At 71.2% G+C, this 16841-nt stretch overlaps 5 protein-coding genes across 5 annotated transcripts; 2 read left to right on the top strand and 3 right to left on the bottom strand.

The window, feature by feature from the left end:
• Positions 1–2067: 2067 nt before the first annotated feature.
• On the bottom strand, positions 2068–3555 carry AURANDRAFT_66796 (hypothetical protein; the record flags this gene model as incomplete). The annotated part of the gene is made up of 1 exon (XM_009042059.1): positions 2068–3555. One exon carries the CDS (start codon positions 3553–3555, stop codon positions 2068–2070), a length of 1488 nt encoding a protein of 495 aa, XP_009040307.1.
• Positions 3556–5627: 2072 nt separating this feature from the next.
• Positions 5628–8609, top strand: AURANDRAFT_66795 (hypothetical protein; the record flags this gene model as incomplete). Its single annotated transcript, XM_009042100.1, has 1 exon — positions 5628–8609. One exon carries the CDS (start codon positions 5628–5630, stop codon positions 8607–8609), a length of 2982 nt encoding a protein of 993 aa, XP_009040348.1.
• Positions 8610–10422: 1813 nt separating this feature from the next.
• Positions 10423–11751, top strand: AURANDRAFT_54950 (hypothetical protein; the record flags this gene model as incomplete). Its single annotated transcript, XM_009042101.1, has 1 exon — positions 10423–11751. The coding sequence occupies one exon, from the start codon at positions 10568–10570 to the stop codon at positions 11696–11698; it is 1131 nt and encodes a 376-aa protein (XP_009040349.1).
• A 1738-nt stretch (positions 11752–13489) lies between these two features.
• AURANDRAFT_11520 (hypothetical protein) lies at positions 13490–14638 on the bottom strand (the record flags this gene model as incomplete). Its single annotated transcript, XM_009042058.1, has 1 exon — positions 13490–14638. A coding segment is annotated over one exon (1149 nt), but the record flags the coding sequence as incomplete, so codon positions are not given.
• An 825-nt stretch (positions 14639–15463) lies between these two features.
• Positions 15464–16678, bottom strand: AURANDRAFT_1674 (hypothetical protein; the record flags this gene model as incomplete). Its single annotated transcript, XM_009042024.1, has 1 exon — positions 15464–16678. A coding segment is annotated over one exon (1215 nt), but the record flags the coding sequence as incomplete, so codon positions are not given.
• Between the last annotated feature and the right edge of the window lie 163 nt (positions 16679–16841).

Genomic DNA, 16841 nt, shown 5'->3' with positions numbered 1-16841 from the left:
CGTGCGGCCGTCGCCGCGCCGGTACGCCTTGAGCCGCGCGCACTCGGCGCCGCCGCCGCGGTAGACCGTCGCGTGGAGGGGAGACCGTCGCAGGGCCGCGCCGCCGTCCAGCAGGCTCCGCAGCAGCACGCCCTCGGGGTTGTCCAACGCCTTCGGCGGCGGCCCCCAGGCGCTCCCGCAGGACGCCCAGGTGTCGAGGGGCGCCTCGAAGTAGGCGTCCGCGGCGCCGCGGCCCATGACCGCGACGTGGTTGTTGACGGGGAAGTGGTGCCGCGGCGCGACGACGACCCGCGACAACCGGTGCTCCTCCGCCGTCCCGCCGCCGAGCACCGTCGCGAGGTCCGGCGCGTCGCGCACCCACACGACGTCGAAGCGGTGGCGCACGACGGCGTCGAACCGCTTCCCGGACCGCGCCTCCTCGTCCGAAACGAGCCGCCACGCGCCCGCGGCGACGGCGAGCTCGAAGCCGAACTCGAAGCGCGGCCGCGTCGCGTTTTGCTCGCAGCCGCCGCGGGCGGCGAGGGGCGGCGGGTGCGCGCGCAGCACCTCCGCGCGGCGCACGACGACGCTGCCGGCGGAGCCAGCCGGCCGCCGCTCGAAGCTCCGCAGCGCCGTCGCGACGGCCTCGGCGGTGGCCACGGGGAAGATGGCGCGCCCGTGGCCCGCGAAGAGCGACCCGTCGACGCAGGCCGCCAGCGCGAAGACCTCGCAGGCCGCCGACGCGCAGAGGGCGCCGACGCCGCGGACGCGCACGTTCTCGCGCACGCGCGCGTCGCTCAGGAACGTGCGCGGATGGCCCGCGAAGACGACGGCGACGCGCTCCGGCGCGCTCGCGCGCGCGCATGCAGCGGCCGTAACAACGGCTCGCCAGCACATGGCGGATTCAGCGGTACACCATCGATGAGCTGCCCCAAAAGGCAACCACGCGACACCCAAAACTTTCCTCGATGGTGTCGCAAGCTGCCCGGAGACGATGGGTGTGTTCGGAGCCTGCTTCTCTCTCGTCCTCCTCATCGGCCACGTCGAAGGCTTCGCATTCCCGCGTCGCTCGCAGCTCCGTGCAGACGTCCGCGCGGCGGCGTCGACCAGCGTCGAGCGACAGGAGTGTTTTTCGCGTGAATTCCACCTGAAGATGTGAAGAAATACGACCCCGTCGCACTTGGTAGGCGTCGACGCGCGAGACCTTTGGCGAGCCCGTGGAACTGCCGGCGCCGAAACTGGTCCTCTCGGAGTGGTACGCGCTAAAAGGTGTCAGAGTCAAGCGCCTCGCGTGGCTCACGGGCGTCGGCGTCGTCTCGTACCTCACCTACGTGCTAGGAAGCGATGTTCTCAATTCCCTGATGGTCGACACCCTGGGCATCTCGCGGACCAACTCCTCCGAGGCCTTCGGCCCCTTCGCGACGCTGCTGGGCCTGATCTATTCCGTCATCCTCGGGCAGATCTACAGCTACTACTTCGACCGCCAGGGCACGATCCAGGACAAGCTGTTCATCGAGGCGTTCTCGCTGCGCGAGCTCGTCGAAACGTGCGGCGCGACGGCGCGGCGCCACGCCAAGTTCCCCCTGGGCTCGAGCCTCGACGTGCTCGACGGCCACGCGGCGGCGCTCCTGGCGACGGGCTTCACGTCCGCGGACGACTCATTCGACGCCAACGACCAGGACGATCTGGCGAAGCTGCTCGGCGTCGTCGACGAGCTCGAGGCGTCGACCGAGCGGCGGTCGCCGGAGCTCGTCCGCCAGGGCGGGGAGGCCTACCGCCGGGCGTCCATGGCGCGCTGCGAGCGGAAGAGCGCGCTCTACTCGGAGCTGCCGCCGATCCAGATCTATGCCTGCACGGTCATCTCCTGGGTCCTGCTCGGCGGGTTCTTGCTCGTTGACCTGGGCGCGCCGCGATTCGAGGCGGTCTTGTTCGCCACTTTGGCCTGCTGCTTCAGCCTGATCTCGTCCTTCGTCGACGACCTCGCGGACCCCTTCGGCGGGAGCTGGACCGTCGACGCGGCCAAGTCCGAGGTCGAGCACCTCATCGCCGCCATCGCCGCGCTCCGCCGCGACGCGAAAAAGTAAGAGTTTACGCGCAGGCGCGTCGCCACAGGCTCGTGTCGTCCGCGAAGACGCGGCGGATGCGGTCCCGCGACGCCTCGGAGAAGCGGCCCTGCGCGCGCGCGGCCTTGGCCGGCGCCGGCGGCGCCGCGGCGCAGGCCGGGTCGCGGTCGACGACCCCGAAGGCGTCGAGAAACGCGAACGCGTCGCCCGGCCGGCAGAGGATCGTCGACTTGTCGCTCGCGTAGAATCCGAAGGTCCGGAACGGCGCGAAGTTCAGCAGGTCCTCGTCCGCGAACGCGGCGAGCGTCGCGTCGAGGGGCGCGCGTTTCGCGTCGTCGAAGTCGACGCGGTCGCCGGGCCAGTCGAGCCGGGGCTTCCGCTCCGCGAGCCGCATCGTCAGCATCGACTCGAAGCGGTCCGCGGGCTCCCGCAGCGTCAGAAAGTGCTCCGCGCCCCGCGCCGCGGAGTGGTGGCCGTAGTTGACCAGGGGCGCGCAGCGCCGCAGGAGGTCGCGGACGTACTTGCCGCCGGTCTTGGGCACGTGCACGAAGTACCAGGGGAGGTACGCGAAGGTCGCCGTGAGCGCCGGCGGCAGCGCGGCCGCGAGCGCCTTGATCTCGCGCGCGGTCGCGGCGACGACGGGGGCGCCGCTGTCCTTGTCGAGGACGCGCAGTTCGCCGTCGCGCCAGACCCGCAGCACGCGCCGCGAGTCCAGGACGCGGTCGACGACCGGCGGCGCGGCGAACGTCGCCGCGTCGACGACGCCGCGGCCCGTCTGGCTCGCGGTCTTGCGGATGAAGTGGCGCACGTTCGGGAGGTCGCCCAGGTCCTCGGCGCGGTAGACGATCGCCCTGCCGAGGCCGCCGTAGTGGTCCGCCCACCGCGCGGCGTAGCTCGCGGCGTCGCCGCGCCGGAGCGCCCACTCGAGGAACGGGTTCGCCACGGCCGCGATCTTGATGACCTCCTCGTCGTCGTAGACGGGCCCGGGCGCGTCGACGACGTTGCGCTTCAGCGTCGCCTCGAGCCAGGCCTGCGTGGCCTCGAGGCCCTCGAACGGGACGGCCATCGCGAGCGGCCGGTTCGGCGCGGCGACGTCGACGTCGCAGGGCGCGTCGAGGCGCGCGACCTCCGTGAGCCGCGCGCCCGCGTCGTCCGCGAGCCACAGGCTCGCGTTCACGGCGTTCGTCTTCGAGACGAGGAAGACGCCGTCGTCGTCGCCGTCGTAGAGGTGCGCGAACCCCGCCCGCGCCGCGGCCTCGCCGCGCTTCGCGAGCGCGCGCTGCGCCGACGCGAGGTCCGCGCACCGGACGGCCTCGCCGAGCGCGAGGTCCGCGGCGCAGCACGCGCGCCGGATGCGCCGCACGTCGGCGAGCTCCGTCTGCGGGTCGTACTCGAAGTGGAACAGGACGGCGATGGCCGCCTCGCCGGCGACGCTCACGCACTCGTCGTGGAGGAGGCGCAGCTTGATGGCGACGGCCGACGTTGCCAGCAGGAGGAGGCGCAGCGACGTCATGCGGTCCGCTTTTCGCGGCCCATCGACGCTGCCCGTCACGCCGCACAAACTTCCACGACAACCTTGAAGGGGTAATATCAGAAGCCTACAGCTGTATTCCGGCAGCCCGCCCGCCCGACATCCGTTTGTCGCTCTCCCAGCATAAATTTTCTCACGCGGACGCTGCGCGCCCCCACAGCGCGCGTGCAGCCGACCGAAAACGCGACCGCCGGCGACCGCGCCAGAGCTCGCACCGTCGACACCGCGTCCGCGAACCATGGGGGGCAGCGTGGCCGGCCAGATGTACGAGGTCCCGGACGCCGGGGAGGTCGTCGAGCTCAGCCTGCCTTCCCCGGAGCGCGCGAGCTGCACGGCGCCCGTGCTCGTGTCGCTGGCGAACCCCTGGCTGCTCGTGCCGCGCTGGAAGGCGCGCACGGGCGTGCTGAGCCGCTCGCGGCAGCGGCTGGCGTTCTACGAGGACGATCGGACCGACGGCGCCGCGGCCGCGGCCCTCGCGGACGGCCTCGACGCGCTGGACCTGCGCGGCGCCGAGGCCAAGCCGTCCAAGGGCGGCGTCCGCATCTCCCTCGCCGACGGCCGCAGGCTGCTCCTGAAGCCGCGGCCGGCGAAGGAGTCGGACCGGGGGCTCCCGAAGCCGAGCCCGCCGCGGCACCGGCGGACGAGCGCGGAGGCCTTCGTCGCCGCCGTCGTCGACGTCTGCCAGGAGGCCGAGCGGTCGACGTCGTCCGTGCGCCTGCTGGCCGCGGAGCTCGGCTCCGCGTCGCCGCTCCCGCGCCAGCACGGCGCGCTGCCGCCGCACCTGCTCCTCGAGGCCGACGCCGCCGAGGACGACGACAACGGCGGCGACGTCTGCCCCGTGTGCCTCGAGGAGCTCTGGCGGTCGCCGGTCTGCTACCTGTCCGACGGCCGGCGCCGACGGAGTTGCACGCACGTGCTCCACGCGCACTGCGCGCGGCAGCTCCAGGGGCGCCGGTGCCCCTCCTGCCGGCGCGGCTTCGCGCGGGAGCGCGTCATGCCGCCCCTCGAGTTCGCGCCGGCCCAGTGGGTCGCCGTCCTCGCGCGCGGCGACGTCGTCAAACGCGCGGACGTCGTCAACGCGCTCGCCGCGCAGTACCCCTTCGACAAGGCCGCCGTCGAGGCCCACCTGCCCTGGGCGAACTGGGCCAACGACGACGGCGACCTCGACGCGGCGAAGCTCGCCGACGGCGACACGGGCCTCAAGGCCACGGTCCTCGGCGGCGGCGCCGCGGAGCCCGGCGCCTGGAACTCCTCCAAGTGGGGGTCCCTCTTCCGGAGGCTGACCAAGGCCGGCCACCAGGCGCCCCCCGTCGTCGCCGACTGACGCATCGACCGAATTTTTCTGTATAGTATGTAAATTTATTTTTTTTGCCTCGCCCGGAGCGCGCGGGGCCGCCGCGCGAGCGCCGCCTCCGACGAGCGCCGCCTCGAAAGAGCGCTACTTGTCCTTCTTCCTGTCCTCGTCGTAGATGTAGGCCGCGAGCGCGCCGCCGCCGAAGGAGAGCAGGACCTGCGCCGGCCGCCCCGAATCGCGGCCGCGCGGCCGCTCCGCGCGCGCGCGCGGCGCCGTCGTCTTTTTTGCGCGTCGCGCGCGGCGGCGGCGGCGCGCGCGCGCGGAGCGGCGTCCCCGGAGGCGGTCCCGGCGCGCGCGCGCGCACGCACCAGGCCGAAGATCATCATGAAGATCGTCGTCGTCGACAGGTCCTCGATGGCCATGGTGGAGCGTGCGCGCGGCCTGAACCGGTGAACGGTGCGCACGCGGTCGTCGCGCGCGCGCACGAGGCGGAGCGCACCTGGTCGAAACGTCGCGCGCGGCGGGGTGTGCGGCGGCAGGAGGCCTCCTAGGCGTCCGAGCTGCTGTGGCAGCTTTGATCAGCGATGCCTTCGCGTGCAAACTTCAATGACGAGGCTGGATGGCCACCATCGACGCGGGCAGCTTGTGCGGCCCCAAGCTTCCTTGCCACCACCCGAGCACTCATGGGCCGGACGGCCTAGGAGTCGAGGCGGCGGCATCGGCGGCGCGCGGTCGTAAAAGGAAACCAACAAAAACAACCATGAGCAAGCGCGAGGAGAGCGCCGACAGCGGCGCCTGCGTCTTCGTGCGCATCATGCGCGCGCGGGGCCTGAGCGTGCAGGACGGCGACCTCAAGTCGACGTTCAAGGCCATCGAGGAGTACAAGATGACGCCGACGACGCGGGACCCGAGCTGCCTCTGCCAGGTGACGAGCGGGCGGCTGGAGGGCGCGACGGGCGTCTGCGAGCACGCGAGCAGCCCGCAGTGGGACCACCTCGTCATGTTCCCCTACGACAACGTGCGGGCGGGCCGGAGCGTGGACTTCAAGGTCGTCGACGTCGGGGGCGTCTTCGAGGTCGAGCTCGGCCAGTGCAGCGTCGCCCTGGACGATGCGGCGCTCGCGGAGCTGCCGACGAGCAGCGAGTCGGAGAAGGCGCCGCGGCTGCTGGCGCTCGTCCCGGCGACCACGGCCCTGGCCGACGGGCCGAACGCCGAGGGCATGGACGTGAGCTCCATCATGGCGCTGGGCAACGACGTCGAGCGGAAGATGAAGACCATCGTCACCGCGGAGGACGCGGAGGAGACCCTGGAGGTCGCGATGTGGCGCGGGAACCGCAACGACGCCGACGCCAAGGCGGCGTTCCTGGGCACGAAGCGCAAGGCGCCCGGCGACTGGTTCCGGGACACGGCGAAGACCATGCTCTGCGCGGCGGACTTTGAGGAGACGCGCGGCCACGGGACGACGGTCATGGGCGGGCTGGTGGACCTGCCGCCGGTGTCCGACCCCTTCAAGACGGGTCTCGGCGAGGGCGACGCGCCGCGGAAGGACCGCAAGAAGGGGCCGCGCTGCGTGCGCTACACGGAGTGCCACACGGCCGTGCTCCGCGTCCAGACGCTCGACTGCCGGTGGCTCCACGATCTGGACTACTCCGCGCGGCCCTACGTCGAGCTCTGCCTCGGCGACCGCGTCGTCGCGCCGTCGCGGGGCCGCACGGAGCTCGACGAGGACGGCTGGATGGTCGAGGACTTCTCCATGCTGCTGACGCAGCCCTACTGCAAGGAGCCGCTCACGCTCCGCATCCGCAACGCGCCGCTCATGTCGGACCTGGGGCTGGGCGAGGACGAGATTCTGGGGCAGATCGACATCCCCTTGGTGCTGGAGGCGCCGGGCAAGCTGCCGGAGCCGTCGAAGAAGGCGGGCGACGAGGAGGAGGACGCGGTGAAGGAGTTCCGGCTCGCGTACAACCCGGGCAAGGGCCTCTGCGAGAACGCGACGATCGCCCACACGAAGTGGCTCCAGCTCAACGCCCGCAAGAAGATCAGCGACAAGGCCGACGAGGTCAACGACGCGCTCCACTCGCCCACCGCGGCCGTCCAGCGGAAGCGCGCCGGGTCCGGCGCGCCGGGCTCGGACGACGAGGACGCCAAGCCCCAGAAGCGCGAGTCGTCGCGGCGCGCCGCCGTCGTCCAGAACAAGTCCAAGTCCCGCTGGGGTTTAGGCGGCGCCAAGTCGACGGCGGGCGAGGTCGTCGGCGACCTGAAGGTCCGCGCGTGGATCGACGAGGGCTACTTCCACCGCGACAACGACTCCATCGCGCAGATCACGGTGAAACTGGGCGAGGCGACGTTCAAGAAGAAGGGCGTCCTGGAGAGCGACATCCTCAAGGACGCCATGGCCGGCGGCAAGCGCAAGGGCGCGTTCGGCGCCGTGGGAGACCGCTGCGACCCCTACGCGGTGCTGCGCATCTCGCCCCACTGGGCGACGCTGGACCCGCGGCAGCGCAAGGAGGACACGAAGGACGGCTACGCCAAGTTCGACTGGGGCGGCGGCGAGGTCCAGCTCGGCGTCGTCGACCCCTTCAACATGCTCACGATCGCGTTCTACGACGGCGCGAACAAGCACGCGCCCCTGGGCAAGGTCAAGGTGCGCGCGGCGTCCCTGGCGTCGACGGGCTTCGAGTACCGCAAGAAGGCGCCGCTGATCGTGGGCACGGACAAGGGGTCGAACGCGCGCGTCATCGGCGACGTCGACGTGTCCATCTGCATGACGACGAAGTCGCAGTGGTTCCTCCTCTTGCAGTACCTGGGCCCCGTGCGCTTCAACACGCACTACTGGCGGCCCCTGCCGGGCAAGCACGAGCTCTGGCTGCGCCAGGCCCACGACCGGGAGGTCACGCGCGCGCTCGCGAAGGCGGACCCGCCGATAGCCAAGGCCGTCGGCGAGGACGTGCTCAAGAGCGACACGCACTCCTGGGGCGTCGACAACAGCGAGGCGACCCACGACTGGGGCAAGTCCCTCTCCGCGGACCTGCGCAAGATGAAGGTCGCGGCCATGCGCCTCAAGGACGTCATGATGATCTACGGCAACGTCGCGACGGAGACGTTCGAGATCTACCACTGGCGGCCCCACAGCCGCACGGCCATCGTCGCGACGGTCATGCTCTGGCTCATCTACTACCCGAAGTGGATCTGGACCTTCATCTTCTGCGGCTTCTTCTACTCGACCGCGCGGAACTTCTCGTGCCGCCGGAAGACGCAGCTCGACTCCATCGGCGTCGACCTGGAGCTGTCCAAGGGCTCCTTCGTCAAGGCCCACGAGCCGTCGCGGGACCGCGACGCGACGCTCCAGACGCTGACGGAGTCGGAGGTCGAGCCCGACGAGTACGACGAGCTCGACCCGCTCACGTCCTTCAAGCGCCAGTACTCGGACTTCGTCGAGACGTTGGTGATGGTCGAGTACGTCTTCAACGAGTGCGCGACGGTGCTCGAGCAGGGCGTCGGCATCTTCACCTGGGGCGACGAGCGCATCACGGGGTTTTTGACGTTTGCCTTCTTCATGTGCGTCTTCGTGCCCGTGGCCTTCGTCCCGCCGCCGGCGTTCTACAAGGGCTTCTTCACGTTTCCCTACTTGGTCGCGATGTATCCGCCGTGCCTCGACCCGGCCCAGCCCATCAACGACTACCCGGGCCGGGTGGCCAACGTCTTGAATCGCGTGCCGGCGCGCCACGAGCGCATCCTGTGAGCGCCCGAATTTTTTTCGCGAGCGCCGCATCCCCCGCCACGAAGTTCCTCCCCCGCGCGCCGCGACCCTGTAACCGGATGAGCCCCCTTTAAAAGACCAGCGATTAGCCCCCGAAGACGCTCCGCAGGCGGCTCCGCTTCTTCTTCTTCTCGGATTTTGACGTTGTCGTTGAAGTTGAAGATGGCGCGTCGCTTCTCCGCGCGTCGTCGAAGAGCGCGGCGACGAACGGGCCCGTCAGCGCGACCGCGCGGCTCTCGCGGTCGCCGACGCCGTAGGAGAGCAACACGCCGCCGTCGAGCGTGGCGTCGGCGCCGGAGACGAAGGCGACGTTGCGGCCGCACTCGCCGAACGCGTGCGCGAAGCGGCGCTTCCGCGCCGTCCGGTCGTCGACGACGTCCCTCCTCAGGTCGCAGAAGTCGAACCAGGGCGCGTGGGAGATCTTCCGGCGCAGCGGGATGGGCCGCGACACGCGCGATACGCCGTCGGGCGAGGCGAGGAAGAAGAAGTGGTCGTAGTCGCGGAGCGCGTGGACGACGGGCCCCTCGTCGGGCGTCCTCCCGTCGTACCTCACGTGGACCACGGTGTGCGCGACGCCGAGGCCGGCGCCGTCCGGCGCGCCGAGGGCCGCCGGCGGTTGCAGCAGCGGCACGCCGTTGAGGTGGATGACGCAGCGGTGGTAGTCCGGCGGCGGGTGGCCGCGCGACTTGAGGTCCGCGAGCGTCCGGCGCGTCGCGCCGTCGCACGCGTCCGCGGTCCGCGCGTCGTTGCCTTCGCGGACTCGCGGGACGCAGGACCCGCAGCGCTTCGCCGTCGTTTCGACGGCGCAGGTCATAAACGGCGAGAACTTGAAGAGCATGAGGCCCGACGTCGCGTAGTCCGGGAACGGCGACCAGTTCTTGTCCTCGTAGAACGGGAACCGCCAGTCGAGGTGCGACGTCGCGTTCCACGTCGACGCCCAGAACATCCAGCCCATCCGCCCCGCGCCCGCCGGCGACCCGCCGCAGGCCCAGAGCAGGCGCGGCCAGAGCCAGTAGGCCTTGTAGTCCTTGCCGAGCTCGAAGGGGCAGTCGTGCGCCGCGTAGTCCCCGCACGTCCGCCGGTCCTCCATGACGAGCCGCGTGTCGAAGAGCTCGCCGTTCGCCGGGCCGCCGCGGGCCGTGACGGGGGCTTGGTAGATGGCCCGCGTCACCTCGAAGGCGCCGAAGTCGTCGTCGAAGGCCAGAAGCTCCCAGCGCTGCACCGTTAAATAGAACGGGTGCGCCGCGCCGGCCGCGGCCCGGTAGAGGCGCGGGTCCTCGCCCTCGCCCAGAATCTTCGCGACCCGGGCATCGCAAATATCGTCCGCCGGCGCCCACCACTGGATCACCAAATCCCGGTGGCCGCCGCTGTACCACTTCCGGCAGTAGAGCACCGCGTCCGCGGCGGCGACGACGTCCTCCGCGCTCGTCCCGGACCGCGACGCCTCGGCGGCGTTGCAGCCGCCGCCGTCGCCGAGGCTTAGGGAGACGCGCGCGAGGCCGTGGTAGTTGCCCCCGTCCGTGCGCACGACCGTCGGGTTGTAGACCCAGTAGGACGTGTCCGGGGGCAGCCCGCCCTCGATCTCCTGGAAGCGCATGGCGCAGTCGCTGTCGAGGCTCGCGCGCGCGTCGCTGTTGCTCTGGCGCAGCAGCCAGAGCATCGTCAGGTAGAAGCGCTTCATCCTAGCGGTGGGCTTCTTCCGGGTTGGCCATGGCCATGCTACGACGCGCCGCGGCACTGTCGGCTGGGTGCCGATATGCACACGGCGTTGCCGCTCGGCTCACAAAAGCACACCACGCGTCGAGCGACTCGATAGTTCGCCGCTGTCGCCGCTCCCGGGCGCCTCCCACGAGCCGCGCGCCGCTCCCGCGTTCTCGACGAACGTCTCGCGGCCCCGCGTCGACGAAGCGACCGCCGCACCCCGGCGCCCCCCGTCGACCATGGAGGCGAACCGCGACGAGGCGCTCAAGTGCCGGGACCTCGCGGCCAAGTACCTGCGCGAGGGGAAGTTCGCCATGTGCATCAAATACTGCGACAAGTCCGTGCGGCTCGCCGGCGGCGCGGAGCTCTCGGGCGTCGCGGACCTCCGCGCGCGCGCACAGCGCGGCGCGAGCCAGCCCGACGCCGGCGCGGCCGCGCCGCGGCAGCCGCGGTCGACGCCGACGCAGCGGCGCGCGTCGACGGGGAGCGCGCCGTCGGAGGCGAAGGCGGACCACACGCCGCAGCAGGCCGAGGCCGTGCGCCAGATCCTCCGGCTGAAGAACCGGGGCCACTACGAGGTCCTCGGCGTCTCCAAGTCCGCGGGCGACGACGAGATCAAGAAGGCCTACCGGAAGCTGGCGCTCAAGTTCCACCCGGACAAGAACCGCGCGCCCATGGCCGACGAGGCCTTCAAGTGCGTCGGGCTCGCCTACGCGGTGCTCTCCGACGGCGAGAAGCGCGCGTCGTACGACCGCTACGGCGACGAGGACGCGGCGCCGCAGCAGCAGCAGCGGCGCCGCGGCGGCGGCGGCGGCTTCCACGACGACGACATCTCGCCCGAGGACATCTTCAACATGTTCTTCGGCGTGGACCCGGGCCGCGGCCGCCGCCAGGCGGGGCCCGCGCGCGCGTACCCGCAGGCGCGGCGCCAGCCGCCGCCGAACCAGGCGCAGCAGCTCCTCCAGCTCCTGCCGTTGCTGCTCCTCTTCGCGCTGTCCTTCTTCTCCTACCCGAACCAGTACGCCGAGTCGCCCTTCTCCCTGGAGCGCAAGGGCAAGTACACGGTCGAGCGGTTCACCAAGTCGCGCGGCGTGACGCGCGACATCCGCTACTGGGTCGGCGACGGCTTCTCCGCAAAGTACGCGCGCGACCCCTACAGCCTCGCGCGCATCGACCAGTCCGTCGAGTCCGAGTTCGAGACGAACCTGCGCTACGGCTGCTACAACCAGAAGGAGCAGCAGCGGAGGCTCGTCTACCAGGCGCGGCTCAAGCGGACGCGCCAGCAGCGCGACGAGGCCCTATCGCGCGCCAACGACTTCAAGCTCGACTCCTGCATCCAGCTCGAGGAGGTCTTCGGCGTCCGCACCTAGGCCCCCGCCCGGGGGGGCCCGCGCCGCGCCGACCCGATAACCGTTACCGCGAGCCCGCTACTCCGACGCGTCCGCGGCGTCGTCGCCGTCGCCCTCGGGGAGCTGCTCGAGGGGGACGAAGTCGAGCGTCGCGGCGAGGGTCGCGGCGTCGAAGGTCGCGACGCGCACCATGACGCGGTCGCCCGCCGCGAAGGGCCCCTCGTCCGCCGGCGCGGCGACGGCGCCCTGGAGGCCGCCCGCGTCGACGCGGAGCGACGCGCCGTCCGTGGCGACGACGGTCGCGACGCGCTGGGCGCCGGCCCGGAGCGTGCCGCGCTTCACCTGCTTGCGGAGGCGCTTCTCCTCCTTGTCGCGCTTCGCGTCCGCGGCGCCGACCGGCGCGAGCGACACCGTGAGCCGGCCGCTGTTGGGCTCCGAGAGGCGCACGTAGCAGTCCACGGAGTCGCCGATGGCCAGGCCGCCGCCGCCGGGGAGCGCCGCCGACTGGCGGCGGTAGCCCGCGTTGGACGCGCGGAAGACGCCCCGGACCGCGACGAGGGCGACGTCGCGCGCGATGTGGCGGAGCACGACGGCCTCGACCTTCTCGTTCGTCCGCAGGTCCCCCAGGAGCTTGCCCGGGTGGAAGTTCGTCGCCTCGGGCGCGACGGGCGCGCGCTGCCGGATCTCCGCGGGCGTCGGCGTCATCACCAGCACGCCGTCGTCGTCGTCCTGCTGCTCGTCGCCGTCGCGCGCGATGACGCGGCTCACGAAGCAGGACATGGGCGTCTCCGAGGTCGCGAGGTGCTTCTGGTCGCTGGAGAGTTGGAGGAAGCAGTCGCCGCCGCCCGCCGTCTTCGCCGGGTAGAGGAGCGGGCTCCGGGAGCGCCGCACCTTCTTGCGGAGCTTCTTGGGTTGGGCGCCCTTGATCAACGTGACGGACGTGCGCTCGCCGAGCTCGCCGTGGAGGCGCGTTGTCGTTATGGTCGTGCGCGGGGGGATGAGCGCATAGGCGCCGAGGGCGCAGAAAGCGAGAATTAGGCGGGCCATGCTGCTGTTCGCCTATACAACATCAATGAGACGTCGGCCTCAAGCAGCAGCCCCGTCGGCACGATGGAGCGCTCGCGCCGTGCGATAGTAATCGCCTCGCCGTCCTCGCGATGACCCGTGCCGAGGTCGTGGACCCGAGCATGGTGGGCTGGCGCATGATCGACCGCTTCGCGGGCTTCCGCTTCGAGGTGAGCGGCGACGTCATGGGCACGGGCTTCCATTCGGCGGCCGTGGCCAAGGCCGACGAGCTCGGCTGCTTCGGCTGGATCCAGGACAGCGAGGCCATGACCGTCGTCGGCGAGGCGCGCTGCGCCAAGACGCTGGCGCCCCAGATGAAGGAGTTCCTCTACAAAGGGGGCGTCAAGTCGACGGTCGAGGACGTCCACGTCTACGACTACCCGGACACGAAGATCAAGCTCCACTTCTCCCACTTCAAGAGCCTCCCCGAGGACCGCATCACCTGCTTCCACGACCCGCCGCACCAGTGCAAGCCGGTCATCTCCAAGGAGGAGTGGGACAACCATCGACACGGCGGCGACGAGCTGTAGTTTCCGGCCTAAGACGGCGCTACCCCAGATTACGCGGCGGCACGAGGGCGCCGTCGTCGAAGGCCGGCAGCAGCGCCCGCGCGCCCGCGTGCGCGCCGTAGGCGACGGCCGCGGCGGCGACGAGCGCCTCCCGCCCGTCCGTCGCGAGCGCCGCGAGCGCGAGGAGCCCGAAGGCGGCGGCGTGCGCGACGGTCGCGACGCGCGCGGCGGTCGCGCGGGCCCGCGAGCAGCTCGCGCACTGGTCCGTGTGCGACGCGCGCCGGTCGACGAGCGCGGCCCGCGTCCGCGGCGCCGGCGCGCCCGGCGCGAGGTGCGTCGAGAAGACGGCGCCGCGGGATGCCGTGTAGGCGTCGAGCCAGCGCCGGTAGGCCCGCACGCCCGCGTCGGCGGCCGTCGGCATGTAGAGCCGCCGCTCCCAGTCCGCCGGGTGCAGCGCGTCGTCGTCTCGCAACGCCGCGCCCGCGTGGTGGAGGAAGACGTTGTCGTCCTCGAGGACCTTGTGGTTCGAGAGGTGGATGGCCCAGGGCGGCGCGTTCGGCAGGATGCGCTCGAAGACGAACTTCTGGGGCCCCTCGAGCTTCGAGACCTCGAAGACGACGCGCACGAAGAGCCGGCAGCGGCCGGGGGCCACGGGGACCGCGTAGACGACGTTCCAGTCGCGGAAGCCGCCCGGCCCGCGGTCCGTCTCGCTGAGCACGAGCGAGGGCGCGTCGTAGCGCACGAAGCCGGAGACGTCGGCGCGGTCGGGGAACGACTTCGCCAAGGTGAAGCCCTCGTCCGTCGCCGGGCGGTCGAGGCGCAGGTCGATGGGCCCCGCGTTGGCCCGCTTCGAGATGGTGTCGTGGTGCGTGTAGGGCAAATGCGACGGGTCCATGACGTTCTCGAGGAGCATTGTCGCGTCCATCGGCAATTCTCGCGAGTAGTCGGCGATGGACGCGCCGCCCGCGTCGAAGACCTCGGCCTGCAGCGAGAGCGCGTCGAGCGCGCCGACGTCCGGCGCCGCGTTCGCGGCGCCGTCGTAGAGCGCGGAGGTCCAGACCCAGATCAGGCCGCCGCGGGCGACCGTCGGCAGCGCCGTCGCGCCCGCGCGCGCCGTCGGCGTCGAGCCCTGGGGAATGGCTTTGCAGGCGCCGGTCGCGCCGTCGAACGTCCAGCCGTGGTACGGGCATTCGATACACCCATCGTCAGCGACGCGGCCCTCGGAGAGGCGCGCGAAGCGGTGCGGGCACCGGTCGAGCGCCGCGCGCCAGTCGTCGCCGTCGCGCCAGAGCACGACGGGCGCGCCGAGCACCTCGACGTGCTGCGGCTTCTCGTCGAAGGCGTGCGACTCGAAGGCCAGCGGCCACCAGCGGTCGAACCAGTAGGGCGAGCCCAGCGTTTTCGTTGTCGCCTTGCTGTCTGTTGTCTCGCCCAGCGTCGTGCCGTCCCGCGTTTTCGTCGTCGCGCTGCTGTCTGTCGTTGCGCTCCTGTCTGTCGTCGCGCTGCGCAGCGCGGGCGCTCGTCGCAGCGCGGGCGCTCGTTGCAGCGCAGGCGCTCGTCGCAGCGCGGGCGCTCGTCGCACGTGCGGCGTGGGTTGCAGCCATGCAGCGACGACCGCAGGCAGCAGCCAAAGAGCTCGACAATATCGAGCCATACGCTCGGACGTTTGTGCGGTCGCTGAAGGGTTGACCCACGGTTGCCGTGCAACATTAGCCTCTGCTCCCTCTCAGACCTCCTGGTCGTCGTCCCCCGGCGCGGCGTCCTCCGTCGCCGCGTCCTCCTCCTCCTCCTCGGCCGCGGGTGGCGGCGCCGCGACGGGCGTCGGCGCGGCCTTCCTCGACGCCGGGTCGACGTGCGCGCCGAACGAGTCCACGAGGCGCATCCACTTGCTCATCTCGTCGCCGGACGTCGCGGCGAGCACGTACCTGCGGTCGCAGAGGGGCCCCTCGACGGCGAAGCAGAAGGACTGGTGCTGCTGCGGGAGCGGCGTCGTCTTCGCGCCCGCGAGGTCGATGACGCCCTTGGCCTCGACCTCCATGGGATTCGGCGCGGACGCGGGGTCCTTCTCGTAGTACTTGAGCACGCCGTTCTCGTCGATGATGCAGAACCGCTTGCGGAAGCCCGAGCCGACGCCCATGACCGTCTTCTTCGCGTCGCCGGCCTTGAGCAGGAAGCCCCGCGTCGGCGCGGGCGGGTTGTGCTTGAAGGGCACGTTGTCGAGCTCGTGGCGGAAGTGCTCGAGCGTGTTCTTCACGTCGACGTCGAGGATCGCGTCGAGGGCCGCGGCGTGCTTGGCGCAGTTCGCCGGCAGGGAGAGCAGGCTCACGGCGTTCGACGCGAAGATCTTGCGGTACTGGAGCGGGCTCGGGAGCTCGTGGCTCGGCATCTTGCGCTTGACGGCGATCTTCTCCCACTCCATGGGGAGGGCGTCCAACGTGCGCTTCTCCCAGTCGGCCTTGCCCGCGACGAGCGGGCACGCGCCCTTGAGGTGCGCGACGATCTGCGCGTGGTGCGCCGCGTGCCGCGTCCGCCGGATGAACTCGTTGACGCGCCTTTGTTTTTTCCCCACCTTGAGGTCCGCGAGGTCCTTGAGGAGCAGGGCGCGCTCCTCCTCGAAGTGGGCCTTGAGCGGCGACTCGCGGAGCGGGTGCGTCTCGTCGGCGAACGACGACACGTACGTCCGCTTGACCTCCGGGGTTCTCAACGTCTTCGCCAGGTTCCAGGACGCGGCCTGCATGACGCGCAGGAGCTCCGGGTTCGACACCTGGTCCGCCTTGTTCAAGACGATGCGGATCTTGTCGTCGTAGACCTGGAGCGCTCGCAGCAGACCCATGAACTCGTCGCTCAGGTCGAGCTTCGACGTGTCCAGCAGCACCAGGATCAGATCCGCGCGCTCCGCGAACCACTGGGCGACGCGCTCGAAGTCGTACTTGCGGTCCATGGTCTGCTTCGCGCCCGCGAGCACGCCCGGCGAGTCGACGAGGTCGACGTCGTCCAGCACGTCCGACCCGCCCGTGACGTTGGAGCAGCAGAACCGCTGCGCGAAGCCGTCGCCGTGGGCGTCCAGGGACCCCCAGGGCCGCGACGTGTCCGCGATGGCCGACGACCCGGGCACGCTCGTGTCGACGCCGTTCGGAGACCGGCAGACGGCCGTGAACGCCTCCGTCGTCGGCTCGGGCCCGACGAGCATGCCGGGGAAGTCCTTGCCGAGCAGGTAGCGGATGAACGTCGTCTTCCCCACGGAGTACTGGCCCAGGAGGAAGACCATGGGCTTGGCCTTCATCTCCGCCGGCGTCTTGACGGCCGTCGCGAACTCGTCGAAGAGGACGGCCTTCTCCAGCGCGGCCACCTTCATGCTGTAGAGGCCCGCGAAGGCGTCCGTGACGTTCGCAAAGTCCGGCGCCGCGTACTGCTTGCCCTTGGGCCACTTGTCCATGGTCGGCGCGGCGGAACAGGGCTGCCCGCGCTCGCGGTGGTCGGCGGCTGCCCGCCCGCGAGAGCTGGCAAGGTGTGGTTCAATCGCTTTGAGTTGCACCAGCGAGCCCCCGCATCGAGTCCGGCCTCTGACCGCGTCGGAGCGCCCGTCGGTC

Source organism: Aureococcus anophagefferens (genome assembly GCF_000186865.1).
Source record: "Aureococcus anophagefferens unplaced genomic scaffold AURANscaffold_26, whole genome shotgun sequence".
Lineage (NCBI taxonomy): Eukaryota > Pelagophyceae > Pelagomonadales > Pelagomonadaceae > Aureococcus > Aureococcus anophagefferens.
This window is presented reverse-complemented; position numbering and strand designations above follow the sequence as displayed.